Raw genomic sequence first — 21,709 nt, forward strand, 5'->3', positions numbered from 1 at the left:
TTTAACAATTATTATTTGCCTCTTGCTTTTGTATTCCACCTACCAGTCAAGTTAGAGGGCTGTTGTATTTGTTCACAAGTCATCAAGCTTTCGTTTTACTATAACTTACCGCACATTATTATCCATGATATATGCGCTGGTTTGCTCATACTTGTCATGTTATGCGGTTAACGATTAACACATACAAGACAAAGTGTACAGAGAAGGAAGCTTCGACTGTCATAATTCTGATTTCCCTTGTTCACACTTGGCTCAACTTTGTAGCTTTGTGAAGGAAATCTTCAATTAAAACGCGAAAGCGGGATTTAACAAAAAGTTGACAATTTCATTACATCTCACAATTTATAGTGAGCGTTTCATAGTTAAAATGTTATGAAAGCATGGTTAATTCCTCAGTCTAATGTATAATTTGAAATGGAATTTTCGAATAGAATTAGTAGCTAGCACTAGCAGGAAGCCACGACGCAGCGGGAAACCATTTAGCTCATTTACAGCTAGCACCGGTGGACTCAACTGCGGTGTGTCTGCTTCGCAGGGACAAACATACATAAACAATTCACTAAATCAATTTTTTAAAGCAGAAGCTTATAGTGTATCGTGAATTCGTGGTATATAGTGAATTTGTGAATTTATTTACAGTACATTGGCCTCGTTGGACACGATTTGTAGGAAACAGCCAGTTAGCATTTTAGCTACCGGCGGACGTTCGTGAAAAGAAACGAAGATGGCAGCAGGAATGTGCGTCAGGAAGAGCAAGGAGGATACTGCTGAGGTTCGAATATCCTTTCTTATTTGGCAGCTACTCTGTTTGGTTTGAATCACATTTGCCTATGACGCTGTATTGACACACTATATTTGGTGTAACTGCGCCATCTTGGGGGAAAGTTGGACATAGTAATGTCCCTCCCTCGTAATCAAACGTGTTCTAAACTTTGAAGTGGACTGGATTATTTGCGACCAACGTCAAGAGCAAGGAGCAGTCCCTTGCCTTCGCCAAGAGGATGCTGGCTGTGGCCGTGTCCTCCATCACCTACCTCAGAGGCATTTTTCCTGAACATGCCTACCGGCCCAAATACTTGGAAGGTGAACACCAACAGAACGACTGTAAATTTGGGGGTTCAGTGAATTAACACCTGAATTAGAAATACCATTTTAAATGAACATGGTTACAGTTTCAGCAGCTTGTTTGCAATGTGCTGTTTCCATTAGATCTGTGCATCAAGATTTTGCGGGAGGACTGCAGGACTACTGGAGCTAACAAAGTTGTCAAATGGTGCTCACAATAGTTCCACATTTCTGCTACAGTATGATTACATTCACTCATTGTAATGCTCTAGTCCAGCCTTTCCCAATCTTTAGTGAGACGTGGAAACATATTTTACATCCCAAAAAAATCCCATGGCACACCACTGAAGAAAAATACTGAAATAATAATGATCTCATCTCAGTTTACTCACAAATTAACCCACTCCGTGTGACATCTGCGCCTGTTTTATTTTGATCAGACAGCTGATATAAAGCTGATATAGTCAAAGGAAGCCATGAGTTATTCAGTTGTAGTTGTATGAATGGCAACAGGTGGATACGCAGGTTTATTGTACCTTCTGCCATTGAATGGAAGAACATTGAATGGTTCCGCCTGTCACTGTACTTCGCAGGCATAGACGGATGATATTTCTCCACGGAACCAAGGTTGGGAATCACTGCTCTAGTCTGCTCTCTGGTTGACCAGAAGCAGCTTTTTAACGATGGATCATCTCACTGATGTAGTCTGTCAGCCACTTTGTCATCATAGTTTCACTGACGGTTTATTTTGAATAATCTTTTCATTCAGGCTATTTGGCTGTTTCGATGCACTGGAGAAACAATATGTATGTATATACATTTGTAATGACTTTTTTAAAAATCCAATGTCATATCTTTGACACATATATTTTTTATGTTGTCCTCTTAACAGCTTGAGGTTGTGTTCATCGGGGTAAGTAATTTGATTACCGGTAAGTGAAGACAAAAACTACAGCTGACACGCAAAATAGTTGCTATTGACTGTTGTTTTGTTGTGCTCTCTAGGTATACACCAATCCAAATGAACCTAATGTAAGTTCTTTCAATATTCAAAAGTTGATTTGAAAGGCCATCCTAAAATAAAGAATAATCTGTTTTTCAGCACATTATTGAGTCCTACAGTTTCAAATTCAAGTACACCGCGACAGGTCCAGGGATGGATATACTTGGGTTTGGAAGGACATTTTGTTGTTTTTGCTGGTATTGTGATGACTCGGGTTAGCCAGTGGTGAACTAACTAACCCTTGTAAAACTACAGGGACAATGGTGTTGAGGTGAAGGTCACAATGGAAGACACCAAGAGAGCATCTGTGCTTCTGATCAGGAAGCTTTTCCTGCTCCTGCAGAACCTCAGCGTCCTTCCTCACAATATCCACCTGGCCATGAAGCTCTACTACTATGACGAAAGTGAGTCATCAAAAATATTTGAGCCAAACCAAATGAAAATCAGGAGACATTCGTGTCGCAAACATCCTACGCACTTGTTCCAAAGTTACTCCAGCGGACTACGAGCCACCGGGCTTCAAGGAGGGCACATGCGACAGCCTGTGGTTTGAAGGCACGGCCGTGCACTTCACAGTGGGTGATGTCCAGACGACCTTCCACAACTTTCAAGTGCGAGTGTCTGCTGATCAAAGTCGCCTGGAGAAGCTTCAAGACAGAGACCATCAGGAGACCAAGCAGATGATCACTTCAGAGAGAGAAATCGACACGGTAGAGTAGTTTAAGTGCAGCTGTTGACACACATTGACAAACTCGTTGGTACCCCTTCATTGAACGTCCTGTTTTTCTGTCTGTTTCGACCTCCATAGAGTGAGTGACTCTCTGACATGGACTTCGTACAAGTACAAGTGTCAATCTCATTTGGAAAAAAAACACTTTGCTTTTTTTTTTCTAGAAAAGGCCCATTCTGTTTGACCCAGTTTTGTATCCACTCTGTCAATATTTGACCGCCTCCTTTCCTCCGATTGGTTGCCCCTGTGTAGAAGACCCGCTTGTTTATGTTGACAGCACTGGCTTGGGACTCTAGAGGTAGGCGGAGATCTTTGCTAGTGACGTAGATAAGCTCGAGAAATTAGAAAGACCTGATTTCAGGCCTTTCGGCAAACTAAACAAAAAAGACGTCTGGCACTCAGGAATGTTTGGACGATTTTAATTCATATTTCACATGTTTACTAAGGCACCATAGAGACAATATTACATCCTAAATACTAGAAAACGTAAGCTTGGCAAAACATTTCCCCTTTAAAGAAAAACAAACAAGATGCTCATTGAAATAACTTGACTGACAAATTTGTTTTCTTTAACAGAAGGATGCCAACAATTTTGTCCGTGTGTGTAGGTCTCCAACGATCCAATCTAGCTTTGTTATTCATAGACCATTTTCCATTTCGAATACTATAGTGTTTTTCAAGTTAAAACTGATGAATTACCATAACTAATACACCTACTTAAAATGGTTAATTTGCATTCACAGAAAATGTTTGTTGTAGTAAAGATCACATAACTGAAAGCTAACCAGTGCCATGCTTTTCAGGAGTTGAGACAATGAACAAGACCAAAATCAAATGAAATCCTTAGATGATAACCTTTGTAGAAATTTGGGGCAAATGATATGAATAAACAAACCCAAGTTTAAGCATTTTCATTAATCACTTTGCAATTAAAATCGATGATAACATGAACTCCAGAAAACCTACAAGGTCTTGTGACCTAAACATACACATCGAGGTCTCAATATACTGTGTGACTCCTTCAGTTGTGTATGGCATCAACGTATTTTCTGATCTGTGTCACACACAACATTTGATTCCTGGTTATATTCAATCAGTCATTATGTCTCCAAGCAGTACTTACTAGTTCCAATTTAAAATATATTTTTTAAACTGTGAAGCACAAGATTAACCCCCTATCTATCTCTGATTACAGGGCCCATGCAAGATAGTGTCTGCTGATGACGATCGGCCGTCTGAAGATGGTAAGTTGATCTGCTGCCGTCGTTATAGAGCTGACGTCTATATAAAGTAATTCACTGTAAACTTGGCTTCATAAAGAGTCATCACAGTTCAAGAGACCCACAAAGCCCGTGGTAAAGGTACGTTAAATTCAAGGCACACTCATGCAAAGCACTGGATGGGAATGTTTTGCTTTTACCTTTGTTTCTATTTAGAGAAAGACCGCAACCAAAAATGAGACAAGAAAGAAGAGAAGACGACGTTATGTGTAACATTTACCAAAAAGACGATCAACACGCTAATCACAAGTGTATTGTTGCACATTTTATTTCTGCAACACTGTTGATTGTAATGTTACATTATATTTCAATTCAAGCTGTTCCTATGTTTTACTGAAACACTTGGCAGAATGTTATTGTGCCATTTCTAATTAGAGTCGTGTACTGCAAATTGTTGTGTGAATTTGTATGTTCATAAATAAAATTTTCCGTGAGTATTCAATTAATAATTTCGTATTAAAATATGTATTAGATTTTTTTGTGCATAAGAATGAGAACCGCTTTGCAAAAAGGCAAACACTGTAAATTACATGGAGAAAAATCCATCCATTTTCTGTACTGCTTCTCCTCACGCGGGCCGCGGGTGTGCTGGAGCCCAACCCAGCTATCATCGGGTCTGAACTGGTCGCCAGCCAATCGCAGGGCACGTACGCATGAACAAACAACCATTCGCACTCATATTCACACCTACGGGCAATTTATGAGTCTTCAATCAACCTACCACACATGTATTTGGGATGTGGGAGGAAACCGGAGTACCTGGAGAAAACCCACGCAGGCAAAGGAAAACCACATGCAAACTCCACACAGGGAGGGGTGGGATTTGAACCCCGGTCCTCAGAACTGTGAGGCAGATGTGCTAATGTACAAAAATCACAGTTTTTAATAGTGGAAAAACTAACTTCAGTTTGATCCATTTGGCTATGTCAGTTCTTCAAATATTTCAGAGGACATTTCGTAGTAGCGTCTACCTCAAATATGTCCCAGGGAGTGCAAAAATATTTGATGGCTCGCTTAACAATTACAGCTTAAGGCAACGTGGGTGTCCGCTGAGTCACTCGTTCACTCCATGTTCCAGTGGGTCCATATTCCTGTAGGTTGGCGTTTCCTAGAAGAGGCAGTCAACGTCCCCCATCTCCACATACACAGTCTTCAGCTGCGAGTAGTGTTCAATTGTCACCTGGCCATTCTCCCGCCCTATGCCTGGTCAATACAGGTAATAATTGACTGTTCAAGGGTGTGCTAGCAAGACCTGTGTTTTGTAGACCTAAAATCCGGCTACAGGAAGACAGCAAGTGGTGGTGTATCGAAAGATGCGGTGGCTCAGAGCAAAATATACCTGACATTTTGAAGCCTCCAAAGGGAACCTCCACAGGAGTGATATTGTAGTTGTTGATGAAACAGGAACCAGCTTTGAGGTGTTCAGTCACACGGTGGGCGCGTTTCACATCTCTGAAGAAATGGTGAGTTAAAAAGAGCTTTCGAAAACAGGTGGGGTACACACCTGGACTGATCGCTCGCCAGTCGCAGGGGACATATAGACAAAAACCATTCACACCTGTGGAAAATTTAGTCTTCAATCAACCTTAGTTAGAAGCATGCCCCCCCCCCCCCTCCCCCTCCCCCTCCAAATGTGGAAGGAAGCCAGAATATGTCGAGTAAAGCCACACAAGCACAGGGAGAACACAAGAAGGTTGGAGCCGAGATGCGAACCTCAACCTCGGAACTGAGAAGACCTGCTAACTAACCACAATGCTACCCCCTAGTGAGTCAAAATCACACATTCTGCAGCTATTTTAATGTTTTGACCTTGGCCTAAATTGAACTCCTTTTATCGATTAAGATTGTAGCAGTTCACTTGATGGTGACAAGAGGTCTGCTTTCGCTGCCATTTTTTCCCCAGTACTAACCTGGTGAAAAGTCCTGCAGCTAACCCCATGGCGGTGTCATTGGCTCGCTGGAGCACTTCCTCTTCTGTGTCGAAAGACAACACAGACATGACGGGACCAAAGATCTCCTCCCTTACACAGGTCATGTCATCTCTGCAATTAGCTAGAAGAAAAACAAACGTGGACAAAACCCAACAACCAATAACATTTAACAAGCCATGTAGAAGGAGCTAGAACCTTTTGGCATTCTAAACCGACATAAAAGTGACCTGAGGAAAACACACAGTACTTACACAGTACGCATGGAGTCATGTAGTATCCACGTCTTAGTTTAGGGTCTGAAGGGACGAAGGGGTCACCGCCACACAATACAGTGGCCCCCTAGAAATTTTTTTTTTTAAATGCAAATGAAATTGAAGTTTGTCCTACAGTAAAACGAACGTTTAAATTTATGTTCGACATGAATAAAATATGAGTCAATAGGTTGGATGAGTTTGGGGAGGAAGAACTTGCGCTCAACCCCATAAAACCTTTCAGATGAACAAAAACTGATATTTTGAGTCAGTCCCTCTCAGTTTTCTGTCATCAAAGGACCAGAAGTCCAAACACTTTTGTTTGTATAGTGTATAAGGTTTAAGTAAGTGAATTTAGGTGTCTTTATCTTTGCTGTGTCAAAGCAGTAATTAATATTAGCAAATCGAACTTGCTAAGAGTATGGCGAAATGGCCAATAAGGAGATTGAGGTCCAGTATTGTTTGTAACTATAATGTAAATACAAAAAGGAAAAAAAAAACAAAAGGGAGGTATTTTGATTTATTTATGATGACACACTTAAAATGTCTGACTAGTTGTCATGTTATGATAAACAACACCGAACAGTCCTACCTCCTCCTTCGCTTGAGCCACAAAGGCGAGGACCTTGTCTAGATGTGGCCGGCTGACCAGCGCTCCCATTCTGGTACTCTCTAGTAGCGGGTCGCCAATCTCAATGGCCTGGGTCCTTTTGACCACTTTATCCACAAATTCATGCAGAATATGACCCTGGACAAAAACTCTTGTCCCATTGCTACAAACCTGTCACACAAGCACAAACTGAGACGATTTAGTGATCTAGATTATTGATATATTGTAGAAATGCAGACTCTACCTGGCCTTGAGAAAGGAAGTTTGCCATGAGCGCGCCCCGGACTGCATTCTCCAGGTCACTGTCCTCAAAGATGAGCAGGGGGGACTTCCCGCCGAGCTCCAACGTCACTGGTTTAACCCCTTTGGATGCCATTTCCATAATCTGTGGGATCAGATGGAATATGTAATAGGTCAGTTGAAACTTGACTTTGGACAGGAAGGTGGCATGTTCAAGACCCGCTGGCAGCGTCAGAGAAATCAAACACTGCAACATTCCTCCTCAGAAAGTAAATTACACTTGACTTCCCCTCTTAGTAGAATTGAAAGATCCTATTCATAAAAATATTGATTAGGTAGCAACGGTGTATTATAGTTAAAATGTAGTTTTATTGCCATTCCTCATGTGACTTCAATTTTGGTGCGTGTCTGCAGCTTGGTTCTTGTATTGGTCGGCATTTTTAAACAAGAACCATTGCAATGTACCCACTTTTTTTGGGGGGGGGGCAGGTGGTTACAGAGTCTGCCTACGGAGAAGTACCTCGAGACGTTCTCCCGTGATTGCTTGGGGTTTGTCCAGGTACGCCCGTGTCCTTCCACATTCCAAAAGCATGCATGTTAGATGGATTGAAGACTAAATTGTGTGAATGGTGGTTCCAGGGTGAAGAAGAAGACCCCATGTTCTCCCTGTGCTTTTGCGGGTTCTCTCCAAGTACTCCTCTCACAGCCTAAATATCACATATGTTAATTGGTTACTCTAAATTGCACACATGGGAATGGAAATGTGTCAGCCCTGTGCGTGGATTCTCTTTCCACACTTTTTAAAATTCATGCGCACACATGGATTCCACAGGCATGCAGACGAGGGACACTTGACAGTGGTCAGGAACCTGACAAGCATTTCCCAAACCAATTTCTCCTTTCCACATTGTGGTCTGCAACTAGTTTGAATTTCCATCATTTTGTTTTTATCCCAACGGTCATGTCCTTTCGGGACTGAACCGCGGCCCCCAGTCTGTATCATGTTCAAGTCACCTTCTGTCCAGTTGACACACTCCCGGTGAATGACACCTTTGCCACGTCAGGGTGGTGGCAGAGCAAGCTACCCGTCTCCTGCCCCCCCTGCACCACATTGAAGAGGCCCTCTGGGGCTCCAGCTTCGGCATAGATCTCCGCCAGCGTGACCGCTGTCACAGGCGTCACTGGGGACGGCTTGAACACCACGGTGTTGCCTGATTCACAAAAGACAAAATATGAGATACGGTTGATAAAATTAACTTGCATGTACTGTACTGAAGAACAGCTAAAGTCAAACATCCCTCAGGATGTACAATTCGGCATGTATTTATTCTATTTTAGAAAAGGACTGGCCTCAACAATGGGTGTTAAAAGAAGACGGCGAGACGAGAGCAGACACAGGAAATTGGGAGAAGTACAGGGACTCGCATTCCAAGTAGCAAGACTCTAGAATTACCATACGTTGTCACATATTATCCAAGTTAAGTTAGTTTTCTAATGGGTTACGTTTTTACTATTAAGACTACTACAAATGAGTAATCATGACATGTACCTTTGCATTACAGCTTGGTCATTAAAGTGAAGACAGGTATGCTTTTTTGCATTTCACTATTAACAGTGGGTAACTTACGTTTCCACTTTTCCAACTATTAAGCATGTTACAATGTTGATCAAAACATTGCCAGTATTGAGAGACAAGGAATTGAAATCGCCACAATTTAAAAGTCCACCAGCATTGTGGAAAGGATTGTGTGCAACCTTAGAGGTTCCACTTCCCTGTTTCATCCTCCCGCAGCGCCATCTCTAGCGCAAATATATTTTCCGGGCAGCGCTTTTGAAGCATCCCATACCACAGGCCAGTGCTGGTGCTGACTTCCAGGCAGCGATCTGGAAAGGGTAATTCCAAGCACCGATGCCAACGCAAACGCCCAAAGGCTCCCTGCGTGTGTAGGCGAACGATCCACCTGGCAACTGCACATGCTGGCCTGGGCAGATGAAAAACAAGACAACAGAAGAGCAATCATTTGAACAGTTTCGATTCTATGACTTCAATGTAAACAGATAAATAGATATGCACTGGTAGAATGTCATTTTTCGTGTCTTCCTTGAGCCAGCCAAGTGGTTTGAACTACTATGTTGTGGTGCGCTAACCCGCAAGAGTGTTGGACAGTCCTGCATAGTACTCTATACACAGCCGGGCAGAGTCCACATCCAGGCGGGCCTCTGTGATGGACTTTCCGTTATTGACTACTTCCATTTCAGCAATGTCTTCTCTCCTTTTCTATGCATGACAAGCAAAATAATAGGTGAAACACAACCTTACAAAGTAGAAGGACGACCCGCATAGTTCTATTAATAATCAAGCCGTGACGTAAAGCTGTCCGGACTACGGTAAAGGAACAAAAAGTAAACACACCTGAATGATGAGAGCCGCTTCTATCATCACCCTCGCTCTCTCCATACCAGACATTTTACTCCAGGGACCAAAGGCTGACTTGGCTGCCTCCACGGCCTGCTCTACGTCAGAGGGACCACATGGATCCAACGTGCACAGGACGCGCCCTGCAAAATAAAGTAAGTAAGTTCAAAAGCTCTCGAGCACAAAGTTCAATTATCTGTGTAGCTTTTCCTTAGGGATAGACTTTGTATCTTGGTCCAGGTCATGGTAATCTGCAACGTGGCAACGGCAATTTGTCTTGTTTGCTGAAGTCAAACAAAAACATCCGGTTGCCTGCATTCAACCTTTGTGGACAAAGTTCAATTCAAATCATCTTGATATAAGAGCAAGATGATTTGAAGAATGAGAAAAGACAACCTCTGATGAACAACACACACGCGCGCGTGACCCCCCATCTGAAATTCAGAGGCTGCGCACCCCATATTTCAATAACTTGGAAAAAAATGGTTTTCACTATGATGTGATCAGTCTCTCATATCACTGTGGATGAATCTTCAGTTCATTGAGGTTTGCCGGCATTCACGTATGCACAGCTCATTCAAGGTCCCGCCACAGCATTTCATCACATTGAGCTCTGGACTTTGACTGCGCCATATTGATTCTTCTTCCCCCCCAGCTGTTCTCTTGTAAGGGGGGGGGCTGGTGGTGGGTTCACTGTCCTGTTGCATGACCCAATTGTGACTCAGCTTTTTGCCGTGAGGACACACTCACATTTGATCCGAGCCTATTTTGGGCTATTGAGGAGTTACTGGGTGGTTCCTCGCTCCAATGGCTGCAAAACAAGCCCAAGTAATCACCCACCGATCTCCATCACAGAGCTTGGCAGTATTTACTTTTAATTAGCTGTTTGGGCTGATATGCTGTTGGTTTGTTTGTTTTGGCTAAACATGGCTCTGTGCATTATGGACAAATATCTCCTTCAGATGGAACAATCCAATGTCGGCACGTTTGTTTTGTTGAGAAAGAGCGTTCTCCTGGCAACTACTTTTGAAAGTTTTCTTAATGTGAACAATCCCTTTCACTGTGGAACAATGACCTCCAAATTATTTGGAAAATGTCTTATAACACTTCCAGATTTTTGGGCAACAACAACTGCTCCACTAAGATCATTTGCTCATGTCTTTCCTTCTTCCCATTGAGTTAATAATGAACACCAGAATGCTCCAGAGCAGCAAACAGTTCAAACTACTTCTTACGCCTGCTGCTGATGAGTTAACCAAGTAAACCTATGAATTACGATGTAATGCGATGCTGTTCTTAATCTCTACTGGGTAATGTGTAAAACTTTCAAATGACAAGAACGAGTACTTTCTTTTCCACGTTATGGTAGATAGGAACTGCTGATAAGTCAGCGTTGCAAGTTTCAATGGTGTTGTGCGTGATGAAGACCAGCAACAACAATGCAAATGTACATAAAGCATAATGAACAAAGTCCATAAAATGTATCAATAATTTTGTCTTGTCTTTTTTTTTGTAAGTTAAATGTCCGTTTTGGACTGATTTTATTACCTGTTGCAGGCTCGTAGACGTTCTCCCCATAGTTCCTTTCTTTGCTCGCCCTTCTTTTTCCACCCCAGAAGTTCAGCGGGGCCGTGACGCTGGCATAGCCCGAAGAGAGGCTTCGTAATGCCGCAGCAGACAGCGGAGCCGCCCGCAGGAGCACGTGGAGCCTCTGGAGCATTTTTAACGTAGTGGCTCCGTTGCTTTCAGTTGCACCAATAACTGCAAAGCGCACACAGTCATTTTAGGCACGGCGAACTCGCAAGAGCAAAACTGGGTCTTCTTCACACATTATTATTATTATTTTCAAACATGACACATCAAACTTGACACCAGGAGCAAGCAATGCGAGGACTACTAAATAGACACATTTGCACTTCCGGTTAATGATTTGTGTGTTTCACTGTCTAGAGAAACTTACCATGAGAGAATAGAGTGACAAGAGGCGTAAAACCGGTGCAACCTTGTTAGTTTTATTGCGTTTACGGTTAGCCTTTTCTGCACATTGAATTTGGAGGCGGGACAACATACACTATACGTCACTGTCCGTATCATACGATTGGATATAATTGTTTGACCCTGAAACTAGAATAACAGTGCAGTCTCATGAAACGCTTTTGTGACCAGTAAATGTGGTTAAACTCAGGATAAGTAAATAAATTATTAAGTTAACGTCAACCTGTTCTGCAAATTTAACTTGGAGGCGGGACATAGAAAATGCGTCACTGTACGTAACATACGATTGGCTAGAATGTTTTGACCCGGAAATTAGATTTAAAAACTGTCTCTTAAAAACACCTTAAAGTGTACATTTTGCGACGAGTAAATGTGATTACACGCAAAATGAACACATAAAAAAAAATGTTGCTACATCAATTTGACGAGTATATAAAACAACTTGTGCCGAAGTGGGCGGAGCTCAGTCACGGTGATCTTCCAGCCCAGCTGCAACAGTCTCGGCAGCACATTGCAACGATGGCCGGCTACTCGGAAACACACCTCCGGGACCGGGGCGACAATTCCGACGTAATACGACAACCTTTTCTCATCGGTGTCTCTGGGGGCACCGCCAGCGGAAAGGTTGGCATCGTAGCTAGCCAATTGGTTGACTTTAGACAATTGTCACTCGCGTTAATGGACGTTCCACATGTCGTGTTTCTGCCGGCTGCGTTGACCGCGTGGCTGCTGTGCCGCTTGATTGACAGCTGTATCATAAAGGCCTCTTTATACTCCCGCGCTTGCGCGGCCGACAGCGGCCGCATTGCATCACGTGACCGACGAATTGGCCCCCGCGGCCCCTCTGCGTAGCTTGACGCGCACACGGCAAAAATTGTTGCTACGCGTCGAACGCCGCGGAGATCATCTCTCGTGATTGGTCCGTTTTAGTCACATGCTGTGATGACGTCTTCAGCGTGCACCTTGGTTCTCCATACAATCTACGCCGCCGCCTTCTCGATCGATTTTGCAACATAATTAAAGGTATCTAGTCATGTAGGTCCTTTTGTTCTAGCAGACACTGTCCACCGTCGCCATTGTTGTTGCGTTGTTCCTTGTTACTGAAAGGAAAGGAAAGTAAAACGGCTACCGGAAATGGCCCAAAAAATGCAGAGGAAACTCCACCCTGTGCTGTCCTAGCCAATACCAGCTAGCGACACCCCCGACATGGAGGTGTACTGCAGTACATTTTCAAAACCGCGCAGGTGGGTTGCGCTCGAACCTAAAGGCAAACTACGCGCGGGACAGCCGCAGTGACGTCAGCGCGACTATACAGATTAACGCGTCCAGGGCTTTATTCGAATCACGTAGCGCCTTTGGGTTTTATTGGCATAATCGGATCCATCTACGTCATAACTCCGTATGGTCCGTTTTAAGATGAATCGTTCGACGTGCGTGGACAGCAACGTAAGCGCTTCGAGATAAATATTTTTGAATTATTATTATAAAGACCTGAATTGATGTCAATTGCCGGCTGGTTGCTTTTCTTTATATTAAACAAGGACGAAAATAACTGGTAGCGCTTGAGAACTGAGGTGTCGGAAGGCGTTTAATTAGCCGCGCGATGGATTTCTTATATCAAATAAAACATCAGAATAGTTAGAATATGCTAAAACATGTAACCCAGGTACCTGCATAGGGTAATGACGATGGTGATGATAAACATGTTCGATGACTTATAATTTTTTTTCCTCCACAAGCGTTTAATAACTGAAATTGCCCCTCATGTTGATAGAGATCTCGAAATTATTGCTGCTTCAACAAGCTACCAGTAGCAACAAATGTATCAATCTTACCATAGATTAAATATCACGAGTGAAAATTTCAGTGAAATGTAATTAATTATCAGCTAGCAGTGGAAAACTAATCACCTTTCATCATATTTGGGAATCTAGATTGTTGATTCCTGATTGCCTGTGGAAATGATAGAAATAAGCACCGTAAATAAAACACGGGTCTGTCTGCTAGCATTTCAACCTATGAAATTATCAAGAAATGAATATGCATTCCTTTTTTTTTGCGGGCGAGGCACATACATTTGTATAACATGTATGTTTATTTGCCCATTGTGGTGGGTTGCTTAAAAAGTCTGCGAAAACACTGGCAAAACCAGCATGATTACATAGCTGCACTTCAACAGTGGCAGATTTAGAATAGAAATTTCTAGCCGACCAACCAGGGAACTGGTAAAACGGCTCCAGCCTAAATTACAGGAAAATAAAAACATCCGGAAACACACGCACACAAAATACAATCAGTGCACTGCCTGCTGAATAATACAAAATGCACTAATATTATATCATATATTTTTTTTGCTCACCACCTGTGGGAGGGGCCATAGTGGTCGGGTGCAGCGCGAGCTGGGCGGTGGCCGATCCGACCCCGGCTACAGAAGCTGGCTCTAGGGACGTGGAATGTCACCTCTCTGGCAAGGAAGGAGCCCGAGCTGCTGTGTGAGGTCGAGACGTTCCGACTAGATATCGTCAGGCTCGCCTTCACACACAGCTTGGGCTCTGGTACCAGTTCTCTCGAGAGGGGTTGGACTCTCTTCCACTCTGGAGTTGCCCACGGTGAGAGGCGCCGAGCAGGTGTGGGTATACTTATTGCCCCCCTGTTCTGCTGGGAACATCTGGCAGAATCCCCTGTCAGAAGGAGTTTCAACTCCCACCTCCGGCAGAACTTCACCCACGTCTCGGGAGAGGCGGGGGACATTGAGTCAGAGTACACCATGCTCCGCGCCTCCATTGCCGAGGCGGCCGACCGGAGCTGTGGCCGTAAGGTGGTGCCTGTCGTGGCGGCAATCCCCCAACCCGTTGGTGGACACCAACGGTGAGGGATGCCGTCAAGCTGAAGAAGGAGTCCTATCGGTCCTTTTTGGCCTGCGGGACTCCTGAGGCAGCTGATGGGTATCGGCTGGCCAAGCAGAATGCAGCTTTGGTGGTCGCTGAAGCAAAAGCTCGGGCATGGGAGGAGTTCGGTGAGTCAACGGTAAAAGACTTCTGGACGGCTTCGAGGAAATTCTGGTCCACCATCCGGTGTCTCAGGAGGGGGAAACAGTGCCCCATCAACACTGTGCATAGTGGGGATGGGGGCTGCTGACCTCGACTCGGGACATTGTTAGTCGGTGGGGAGAATACTTCGAAGCCCTCTGCTTCCATGAGGAAGCAGAGTCTGGGGTCTCTGAGGCGGGCTCTCCTATCTCTGGGGTTGAGGTCACAAAGGTGGTTAAAAAGCTCCTCGGTGGCAAGGCCCCAGGGGTGGATGAGATTCTCAAGGCTCTGGATGTTGTGGGGCTGTCCTGGTTGACACGCCTCTGCAACGTCGCGTGGACATCGGGGACAGTGCCTCTGGATTGGCAGACTGGGGTGTGGTCCCCCTTTTGAAGAAGGGTGTGTTCCAACTCCAGGGGGATCACACTCCTCATCCTCCCTGGTAAGGTCTATTCAGGGGTGCTAGAGAGAAGGGTCCGTCGGGAAGTCAAATCTCAGATTCAGGAGGAGCAGTGTGGTTTTCGTCCTGGCCTTGGAACAGTGGACCGGCTCTGCACCCTCGGCAGGATCCTCGAGGGTGCGTGGGAGTTCGCCCAACCAGTCAACATGTGTTTTGCGGATTTGGAGAAGGCGTTCGACCTTGTCCCTCGGGAGGGTCCTGTGGGGGGTGCTTCGGGAGTATGGGGTACCGAACCCACTGATACGGGCTGTTCGGTCCCTGTACAACCGGAGTCAGAGTTTGATCCGCATTGCCGGCCGTAAGTCGGACTCCGCCAAGGCTTGGCGGGTTGGACTCCGCCAAGGCTGCCCTTTGTCACCGATTCTGTTCATAACTTTTATGGACAGAATTTCTAGGCGCAGCCGAGCCGTAGAGGGGGTCCGGTTTGGTGGCCTCAGAATTGCATCTCTGCTTTTTGCAGATGATGTGATTCTGTTGGCTTCATCAAGCCGTGATCTCCAACTCTCACTGGAGCGGCTCGCGTGCCGGCTGGCATGAGAATCAGCACCTCCAAATCTGAGAATGTGGTCCTCAGTCGGAAAGGGGTGGAGTGCCCTCTCCGTGTCGGGGATGAGATCCTGCCCCAAGTGGAGGAGTTCAAGTATCTTGGGGTCTTGTTCACAAATGAGGGAAGAATGGAACGTGAGATCGACAGGCGGATCGGTTCAGCGTCTGCAGTGATGCGGACTTAGTATCGATCCGTTGTGGTGAAGAAGGAGCTAAGCCGAAAGGCGAAGCTTTCGATTTACCGGTCGATCTACGTTCCCATACCGTCACCTATGGTCACGAGCTGTGGGTCGTGACCGAAAGAACGAGATCCCGGATACAAGCGGCCGAAATGAGTTTCCTCCGCAGGGTGTCCGGGCTCTCCCTTAGAGATAGGGTGAGAAGCTCGGTCATCCGGGAGGATCTCGGAGTAGAGTCGCTGCTTCTCCACATCGAGAGGAGCCAGATGAGGTGGCTGGGGCATCTGATTCGGATTCCTCCCGACGCCTGCACGGTGAGGTTTTCCGGGCGCGTCCCACTGGGGGAAGACCCCGGGGGACGACCCAGGACACGCCGGAGAGACTACATCTCGGATCCCCCCGGAAGAGCTGGATGAAGTGGCTGGGGAGAGGGAAGTCTGGGCGTCCCTGCTAAAGCTACTGCCCCCGCGATTCAAGCTCGGATAAGCGGAAGACAATGGATGGATGGATATTTTTTGCTCCTCCCTTTACACTAAACAGTGGCACTATACTAATTTGGTCTTTTAAGATTATAATCACGCATTCCAGTTACAATTCAGCGGCGGCCTCCGAGAGCGTGACGTCATTCGATTACATCATGCGTGGATCGCATGATGTAATCTCAGCTCGCTCGTATGAAAGCAGCGCCAGCTCGCTGCAGCAAGGGCAGCACATTGTTTTGGATTTGCATCAGCGGTTCATGACGTACTGTACAAAAATGATAAGTCGCCATCCAGCCTGTGTTGTTCGGCACCCACATCGTAATTCTCCATTAAATGGAAATATGCATCAGAAAAAGATCTGCCTTTACAAATATCAGAATGCTCAGTTTTGATTGACACTCAGAGACGAATGTGTTGTAGTTTACCAGAAGTAAGCTTTTAATATTATTATTTAATATTATCTGTTTTTGCTAGTGGGTGGAATTGAAAATTGCTAAATTCCATGGCTGACTCGAATATTAATAGTTTAGGATTTTATTTCTGCCTAGAGATTAAGATATTTACTAGAAGAAATAAGTAAAAAAAAAAAAAAAAAAAAGTGAATGAAGTCGTCGTAAATAAGCTGATCATCGGAGTAGGACTTTGGGTTATCTCAGCCCCTGACGGGCGATGTCTGCCATTTGTGTGGCCCGATTTGACAAACACAAGAGCAGCACGGCCTCGAGTGTCCTGTCAGCATTCACCACGCGGGAGACACGTTTAGTTGTCCAGGTCAACGAGGACGCACGTCCTACAGGGCAGTTGTAACTACTGCAGGATAGGAAAATGTGGCAATTATTTGATAGTAGTTTGAACCAGATTTATCTATTTGTTATTGAGTTGTTGTTGTTTTTTTTAACCAAAATGTTAATCTTTCAGGAGGCACACACAATTTGACCGAACGCCTTTCCCTTATTTTGTGTTCGCAGTCGTCGGTTTGTGGCAAGATCATGGAGCTGCTGGGCCAAAACAAGATTGACCATCACCAGAGGCAGGTGGCAATCCTCAGCCAGGACAGCTTTTACAAGGTGCTGACCCCTGATCAGAAAGCCAAGGCACTTAAGGGCCAGTTCAACTTTGACCATCCAGGTATACAAAGCCTCATTTCTGTGTTGTATGCTCCAAGAAAACTGTTTCTGCGCCGCAGTGAACCCCACAACTCCTTGTAGTCTACTTTCCAGACCCACCGCTGCAACAGGTGCAAAGCTGCAATATAGAGAGACCACATATATAAAAATAACATCGCTATAAACCCAAGATTTCCGAGACAGGCCAATAGATATGTTCCTCGAATAAATGGGCAATATGGCAGGCTCATGGATGGTGAGCTGCGAGAGAGCTGAGGAGCTCTGTTTACACAAAGATAAATGGTAGCTAAACCACAGTATGGTGTATGGGGGGTAAAAGCATTGAGACGCTACATAATCTATTAATGACACGCTCGAACAGTAAATACGCAAATCGAGGACTTGCTGGTGAGCCTGTCCCTGTCTTTTGGTGGCCTCTGACCTCACAAATGTTCTTTAGGATAAACTAATCCCAGAAGAGTTGACGTTGCAAAGGGGGTACGACTCCATATTTTCTTCCATCTTCACTCCCCGTCGATGTCAAGTACTTTGGTCCGTAAAGTCCGTACCTTTTGTCGTGCAAGGCAGACGTACGGACTCCATTTTAGGACCCTCTCGACCTCCCCGTAAGCCGTCTTCTTCCGGTGTCAAATGACAGCAGTCAGCAGGCCTTTCTCGTCGGCGAGAACCAAACAGCTGTTGACTGAGCCTGACCCGACGTGCCGTGGCAGTGCCCCACGTGTCCCTGAGCCCGGGTTAAGAAAAGCTGAGCGTGTGTCCGTTCCTTGCTTTCAGATGCCTTTGACAATGACCTGATCATGCAAACACTCAGGGAGATCCTGCGAGGAAAAACTGTCCAGATCCCAGTTTATGACTTTGTCACTCATTCCAGGTGAGCACACCTGCGGTTGTCTCATTTGAGCCTCTTATGACTGGCAAGTAATCTGTGTGGTTAATTACCGTTGAATTCAGCTGTGCCGGTTTCCGAGCACTCGAGTCGACCCACTTAGTTATGACGTCAGGAAACCTTTCTGTTGATTTCAGGAAGGACGATTTTATCACAGTGTATCCAGCAGACGTTGTCCTCTTTGAGGGCATCCTGATGTTCTACTCGCAGGAGATCCGTGACCTATTCCAGATGAAGCTGTTTGTTGACACCGATCCGGACACGCGCCTCTCCCGTAGGGGTGTGTGGAACAGGGCAGGGTTCACTTAAGAGACACACACACACACACGCACACACAAACATTCTTTTCCCCATTGGTGAACCAAATATTGTGTTGGGCAAGCTGGTAGGGATGGCCACTTGAATACATTTCCTTGATTGATTTTACTGTCGATGTTTTAGGCTGCTACGTGTTGCCGAGTTTGAGTGGACCCTAAATATTTTCATATTCATTTTAGATAGGGCATTGTCCCCCCCCCCCCCCCCCCCCAATACATATCTTTATTTTCAGAATATTCTTTTCGCGACAATATTGAAACAAAAATGGAACAGCAGCCTGAAAGACATAGTTGTTCACATCAAACGTACTCGACAATAAAATATCACGTATTACAGCTTGACGCATCATGTCAAACGATGAGCTTGTCGGTGCAGTCTAGAGATTGACTCGGGCTCGCCAAGTTACCGCATCAGTATCTTTGCTGGACGAAATTCACATTCCAGCAGTGTGTAAATTCAGTCAAGGGATTGGAGAATTTCAAAGTTTGAGCTCGTGTTTTCCATATTTTCCAAGCCACAAACCAGTAGAAATGATGTTATTTAAGAGTGTTCAAGTAAGCTGCTCAAAGCGTGACACCACACAGTGAGACTGAACCATAACTCGAATGTTCACTTAAGGATGGAGAACCCTTAGTTGCCCACACACCATCGAAAGATTTGTTTGCTTGTGTGCGTGTCTGTCTTCCGTTCTCGTGCAGATATGGCTATGGAAAATTAGAGCCGAGTGGAAAAACCTTGACCGCAAATGGCAGTTTTTGGTCTTTTTTTTTTCAACAGTAACTATTTGTGTGAAGTTTGTATCTAATTCTGGATCGTGATCAAATGTTATGAAAGTTAGGGGGATGACCCTGACGGCATTTTGAGTTGAGCTTCTGGCGGGAAATGACACCAAGTGATAAAAGACTGCGTTTACGCAACTTCTTCAGTCTTTTGTCACTTTTTCATTTCATTTTCAGTCATCCCCCAGCTAAAGAAAAAAAAAATATATATATATATATACATATATATATATATATATATATAATTCTTAATGTGGCCTTTGTATGAATAATGTTGGGCTTTACTGCATTTTGCGGTGTGGGTGTCTCTGTGACTAATTGCTCATTTTCTTTCTCTGCCGCAATTTCTGTTCCAGTTTTGCGAGATATCGGCGAGCGCGGGCGGGAGCTGGAGCAAGTGCTGACACAGTACATTACTTTTGTCAAACCAGCCTTTGAGGAGTTCTGCTTACCAGTATGTGACGCAAGCAACTCAGCGTGACGTTTGCACTGTTTTGGGTTTTTCACTCCTGTTTTGTTGACCTCAATTAGACAAAGAAGTACGCTGATGTGATTATCCCCCGTGGAGCAGATAACCTTGGTAGATAAAGCTTACAATCATCATTTCGTGAGGTTGTCAGACTCTTCCTATTGTGACGCGCTCGCCATCTTTTGCTTTCTGTCCTCAGTGGCCATCAACTTGATAGTACAGCACATCCAAGACATTCTCAACGGCGGCACTAACGGTCACAGCACAACGCGGCAACGACGGACGTCCGAGTCCAGCAGTCGGCCGCATTGACCTCGCCGCACAATGCCCGTTTGCGCCACCGTACTGAAAACGAATGAAAGGAAACAAGGATTTGCATCGAGAACCTTTTTATTACGAAGACTACTCCTTGCTATTGGTTGCAGTCATTGTAATTGTTAAATTTTGGGATTTACATTTATGTCAGGAGGTTTCAAAAGAAGCTCTTAGTCTCATGATGACCTTGGGTTTATATGGACCCACATGCATTTTTTTCTTGCAAGTATAACTTTGGTTTCAATGTATCCCCTGTGGCTTCATGAAAGCTCATGCTGATGATTAATAAATGAGGGGAGAAGTTTTTTTTTTATTTTATTTTTTTTTTACAAATTTTATTTATTATTATTTTTTTTTATATCTCTGATGACACTTGAACCACTAATAGTGTGGGAGTCTGTAAAATGTTTGGATGAGATCTAGATACGGATGTGGACTCCAAGAAAAAGTTGAAGAAACTCAGATTGCACTTTCAATTTGTACGACAACCTTGGTATTGTTTCCTACTGCTTATCAGTCTTCCCCTGTCTTGTGAAGTGTAATGTGCAACACTACAGCATCTGTTTACTCTGCCATGTGACATTGTTTGCTGCAGCAAGAACAGTAAATGATGAAATGTCAGGCTTATATCTTGCCAATTATGCCAATAACTTGCCACGGCATGGCTGCTACATAATTGGACGACTCTAATTGGCTTGTACAAGATAAAACCTGAGTTGTCATTGCAATTATTATTTTTTTGTAACAAAGCATGGCATATGCAATATACTCAGGTCAGTAAAAGGATAATTGATGCCACAGCAATATGAAGTGTGGCCGCACGCCACCGAGATGCACCGCAATGCCTCAAAGAAGTTGCCTCAGGTTAACATGCACAGCAAGCATACGCGCCAGTTGCCAGGGCGACTGTCGATTACAGTATCATAGCTTTGAAACATATTTCTATTCCCTGTTCTGTATTTTGTATGATCCGATTGACTGAATTAATGTACAGTATAGCTGCTGAGTAATACTTGAAAAGACTTGTACGTGGATGGCGTCATCAATCGTCATTGCTTAACGGTCAATAAACTGGCGTATGCCAAGTGTCTGTCTTGCTTATTTTTCCTTTGTTTTTTTTTGTTTTTTTTAATTTAAATTTTTTTATTTTTTAAAATGTGCATATCTCCCGGCCAAACAACCAAACATTCTCAGAGGTGCATGTTCTGGCTTTGCGCTTTGGCCATGATCGAGCGTTTCAGGAAATGTGGGGAAACAAGCAATCTCTCTTTATCGTCTCTCCACTGGGGAGCGCAATTAAACACTGAACTTCAACGTACGGGCGCATTTCAAGGTTCAATAGGCCTGATGCATATTTTGCTACGCATATGCAATAATTAAGCAAGTCGTCGACGTTTTACACCAAGTGCCACCTTAAAAAAATACGTAGCTTTCTGATGAGCCAATCACCATCATGACCAACATTAAAAAACACAGGCCTTATAGTGTGCATCAAAAACAAGACAGAGGAAATATGACAAAAATATTGAATATTATCCGAAGACACTATAACTATGCACAATTTGAACGCTTAAATATCGAAAATTTCTATATAAATA

At 44.4% G+C, this 21,709-nt stretch overlaps 3 protein-coding genes across 6 annotated transcripts; 2 read left to right on the forward strand and 1 right to left on the reverse strand.

Moving 5' to 3' along the window:
• Positions 1–90: 90 nt before the first annotated feature.
• On the forward strand, positions 91–4,515 carry zte38 (zebrafish testis-expressed 38). 3 transcript variants are annotated; one of them, XR_009769743.1, is made up of 12 exons: positions 91–772; positions 939–1,104; positions 1,210–1,273; positions 1,835–1,871; positions 1,958–1,978; positions 2,071–2,097; positions 2,168–2,235; positions 2,324–2,472; positions 2,558–2,778; positions 2,963–3,096; positions 3,994–4,042; positions 4,119–4,153. XR_009769743.1 is itself a non-coding variant. In XM_061695281.1 (12 exons), exons 1-12 carry the CDS (start codon positions 725–727, stop codon positions 4,289–4,291), a joined length of 948 nt encoding a protein of 315 aa, XP_061551265.1. In that variant the 5' UTR covers positions 91–724; the 3' UTR covers positions 4,292–4,515. The 3 variants fall into 3 exon arrangements, 2 of the variants coding, with proteins under 2 accessions (XP_061551265.1, XP_061551266.1); XM_061695281.1 differs by lacking the exon at positions 2,963–3,096 and adding an exon at positions 4,235–4,515 and having other exon boundaries at positions 4,119–4,159; XM_061695282.1 differs by lacking the exon at positions 2,963–3,096 and adding an exon at positions 4,235–4,515 and having other exon boundaries at positions 939–1,083; positions 4,119–4,159.
• Positions 3,213–13,453, reverse strand: aldh9a1b (aldehyde dehydrogenase 9 family, member A1b). Of its 2 annotated transcripts, none has more exons than XM_061695278.1 (12): positions 13,432–13,453; positions 11,075–11,287; positions 9,524–9,669; positions 9,259–9,388; positions 8,958–9,092; positions 8,125–8,321; positions 7,115–7,255; positions 6,853–7,041; positions 6,261–6,348; positions 5,989–6,130; positions 5,418–5,530; positions 3,213–5,281 (listed from the first exon to the last, which is right to left on the reverse strand). In XM_061695278.1, the coding sequence occupies exons 1-12, from the start codon at positions 13,439–13,441 to the stop codon at positions 5,187–5,189; spliced, it is 1,599 nt and encodes a 532-aa protein (XP_061551262.1). In that variant the 5' UTR covers positions 13,442–13,453; the 3' UTR covers positions 3,213–5,186. The 2 variants fall into 2 exon arrangements, with proteins under 2 accessions (XP_061551262.1, XP_061551264.1); XM_061695280.1 differs by lacking the exon at positions 13,432–13,453 and adding an exon at positions 11,487–11,564.
• On the forward strand, positions 12,005–21,201 carry uck2b (uridine-cytidine kinase 2b). Its single transcript, XM_061695283.1, has 7 exons — positions 12,005–12,145; positions 17,186–17,345; positions 18,119–18,215; positions 18,368–18,510; positions 19,684–19,781; positions 19,859–19,907; positions 19,996–21,201. The coding sequence occupies exons 1-7, from the start codon at positions 12,041–12,043 to the stop codon at positions 20,106–20,108; spliced, it is 765 nt and encodes a 254-aa protein (XP_061551267.1). The 5' UTR covers positions 12,005–12,040; the 3' UTR covers positions 20,109–21,201.
• Positions 21,202–21,709: the final 508 nt, after the last annotated feature.

This window comes from Phycodurus eques, chromosome 13 (genome assembly GCF_024500275.1).
Source record: "Phycodurus eques isolate BA_2022a chromosome 13, UOR_Pequ_1.1, whole genome shotgun sequence".
Taxonomy (NCBI): domain Eukaryota; kingdom Metazoa; phylum Chordata; class Actinopteri; order Syngnathiformes; family Syngnathidae; genus Phycodurus; species Phycodurus eques.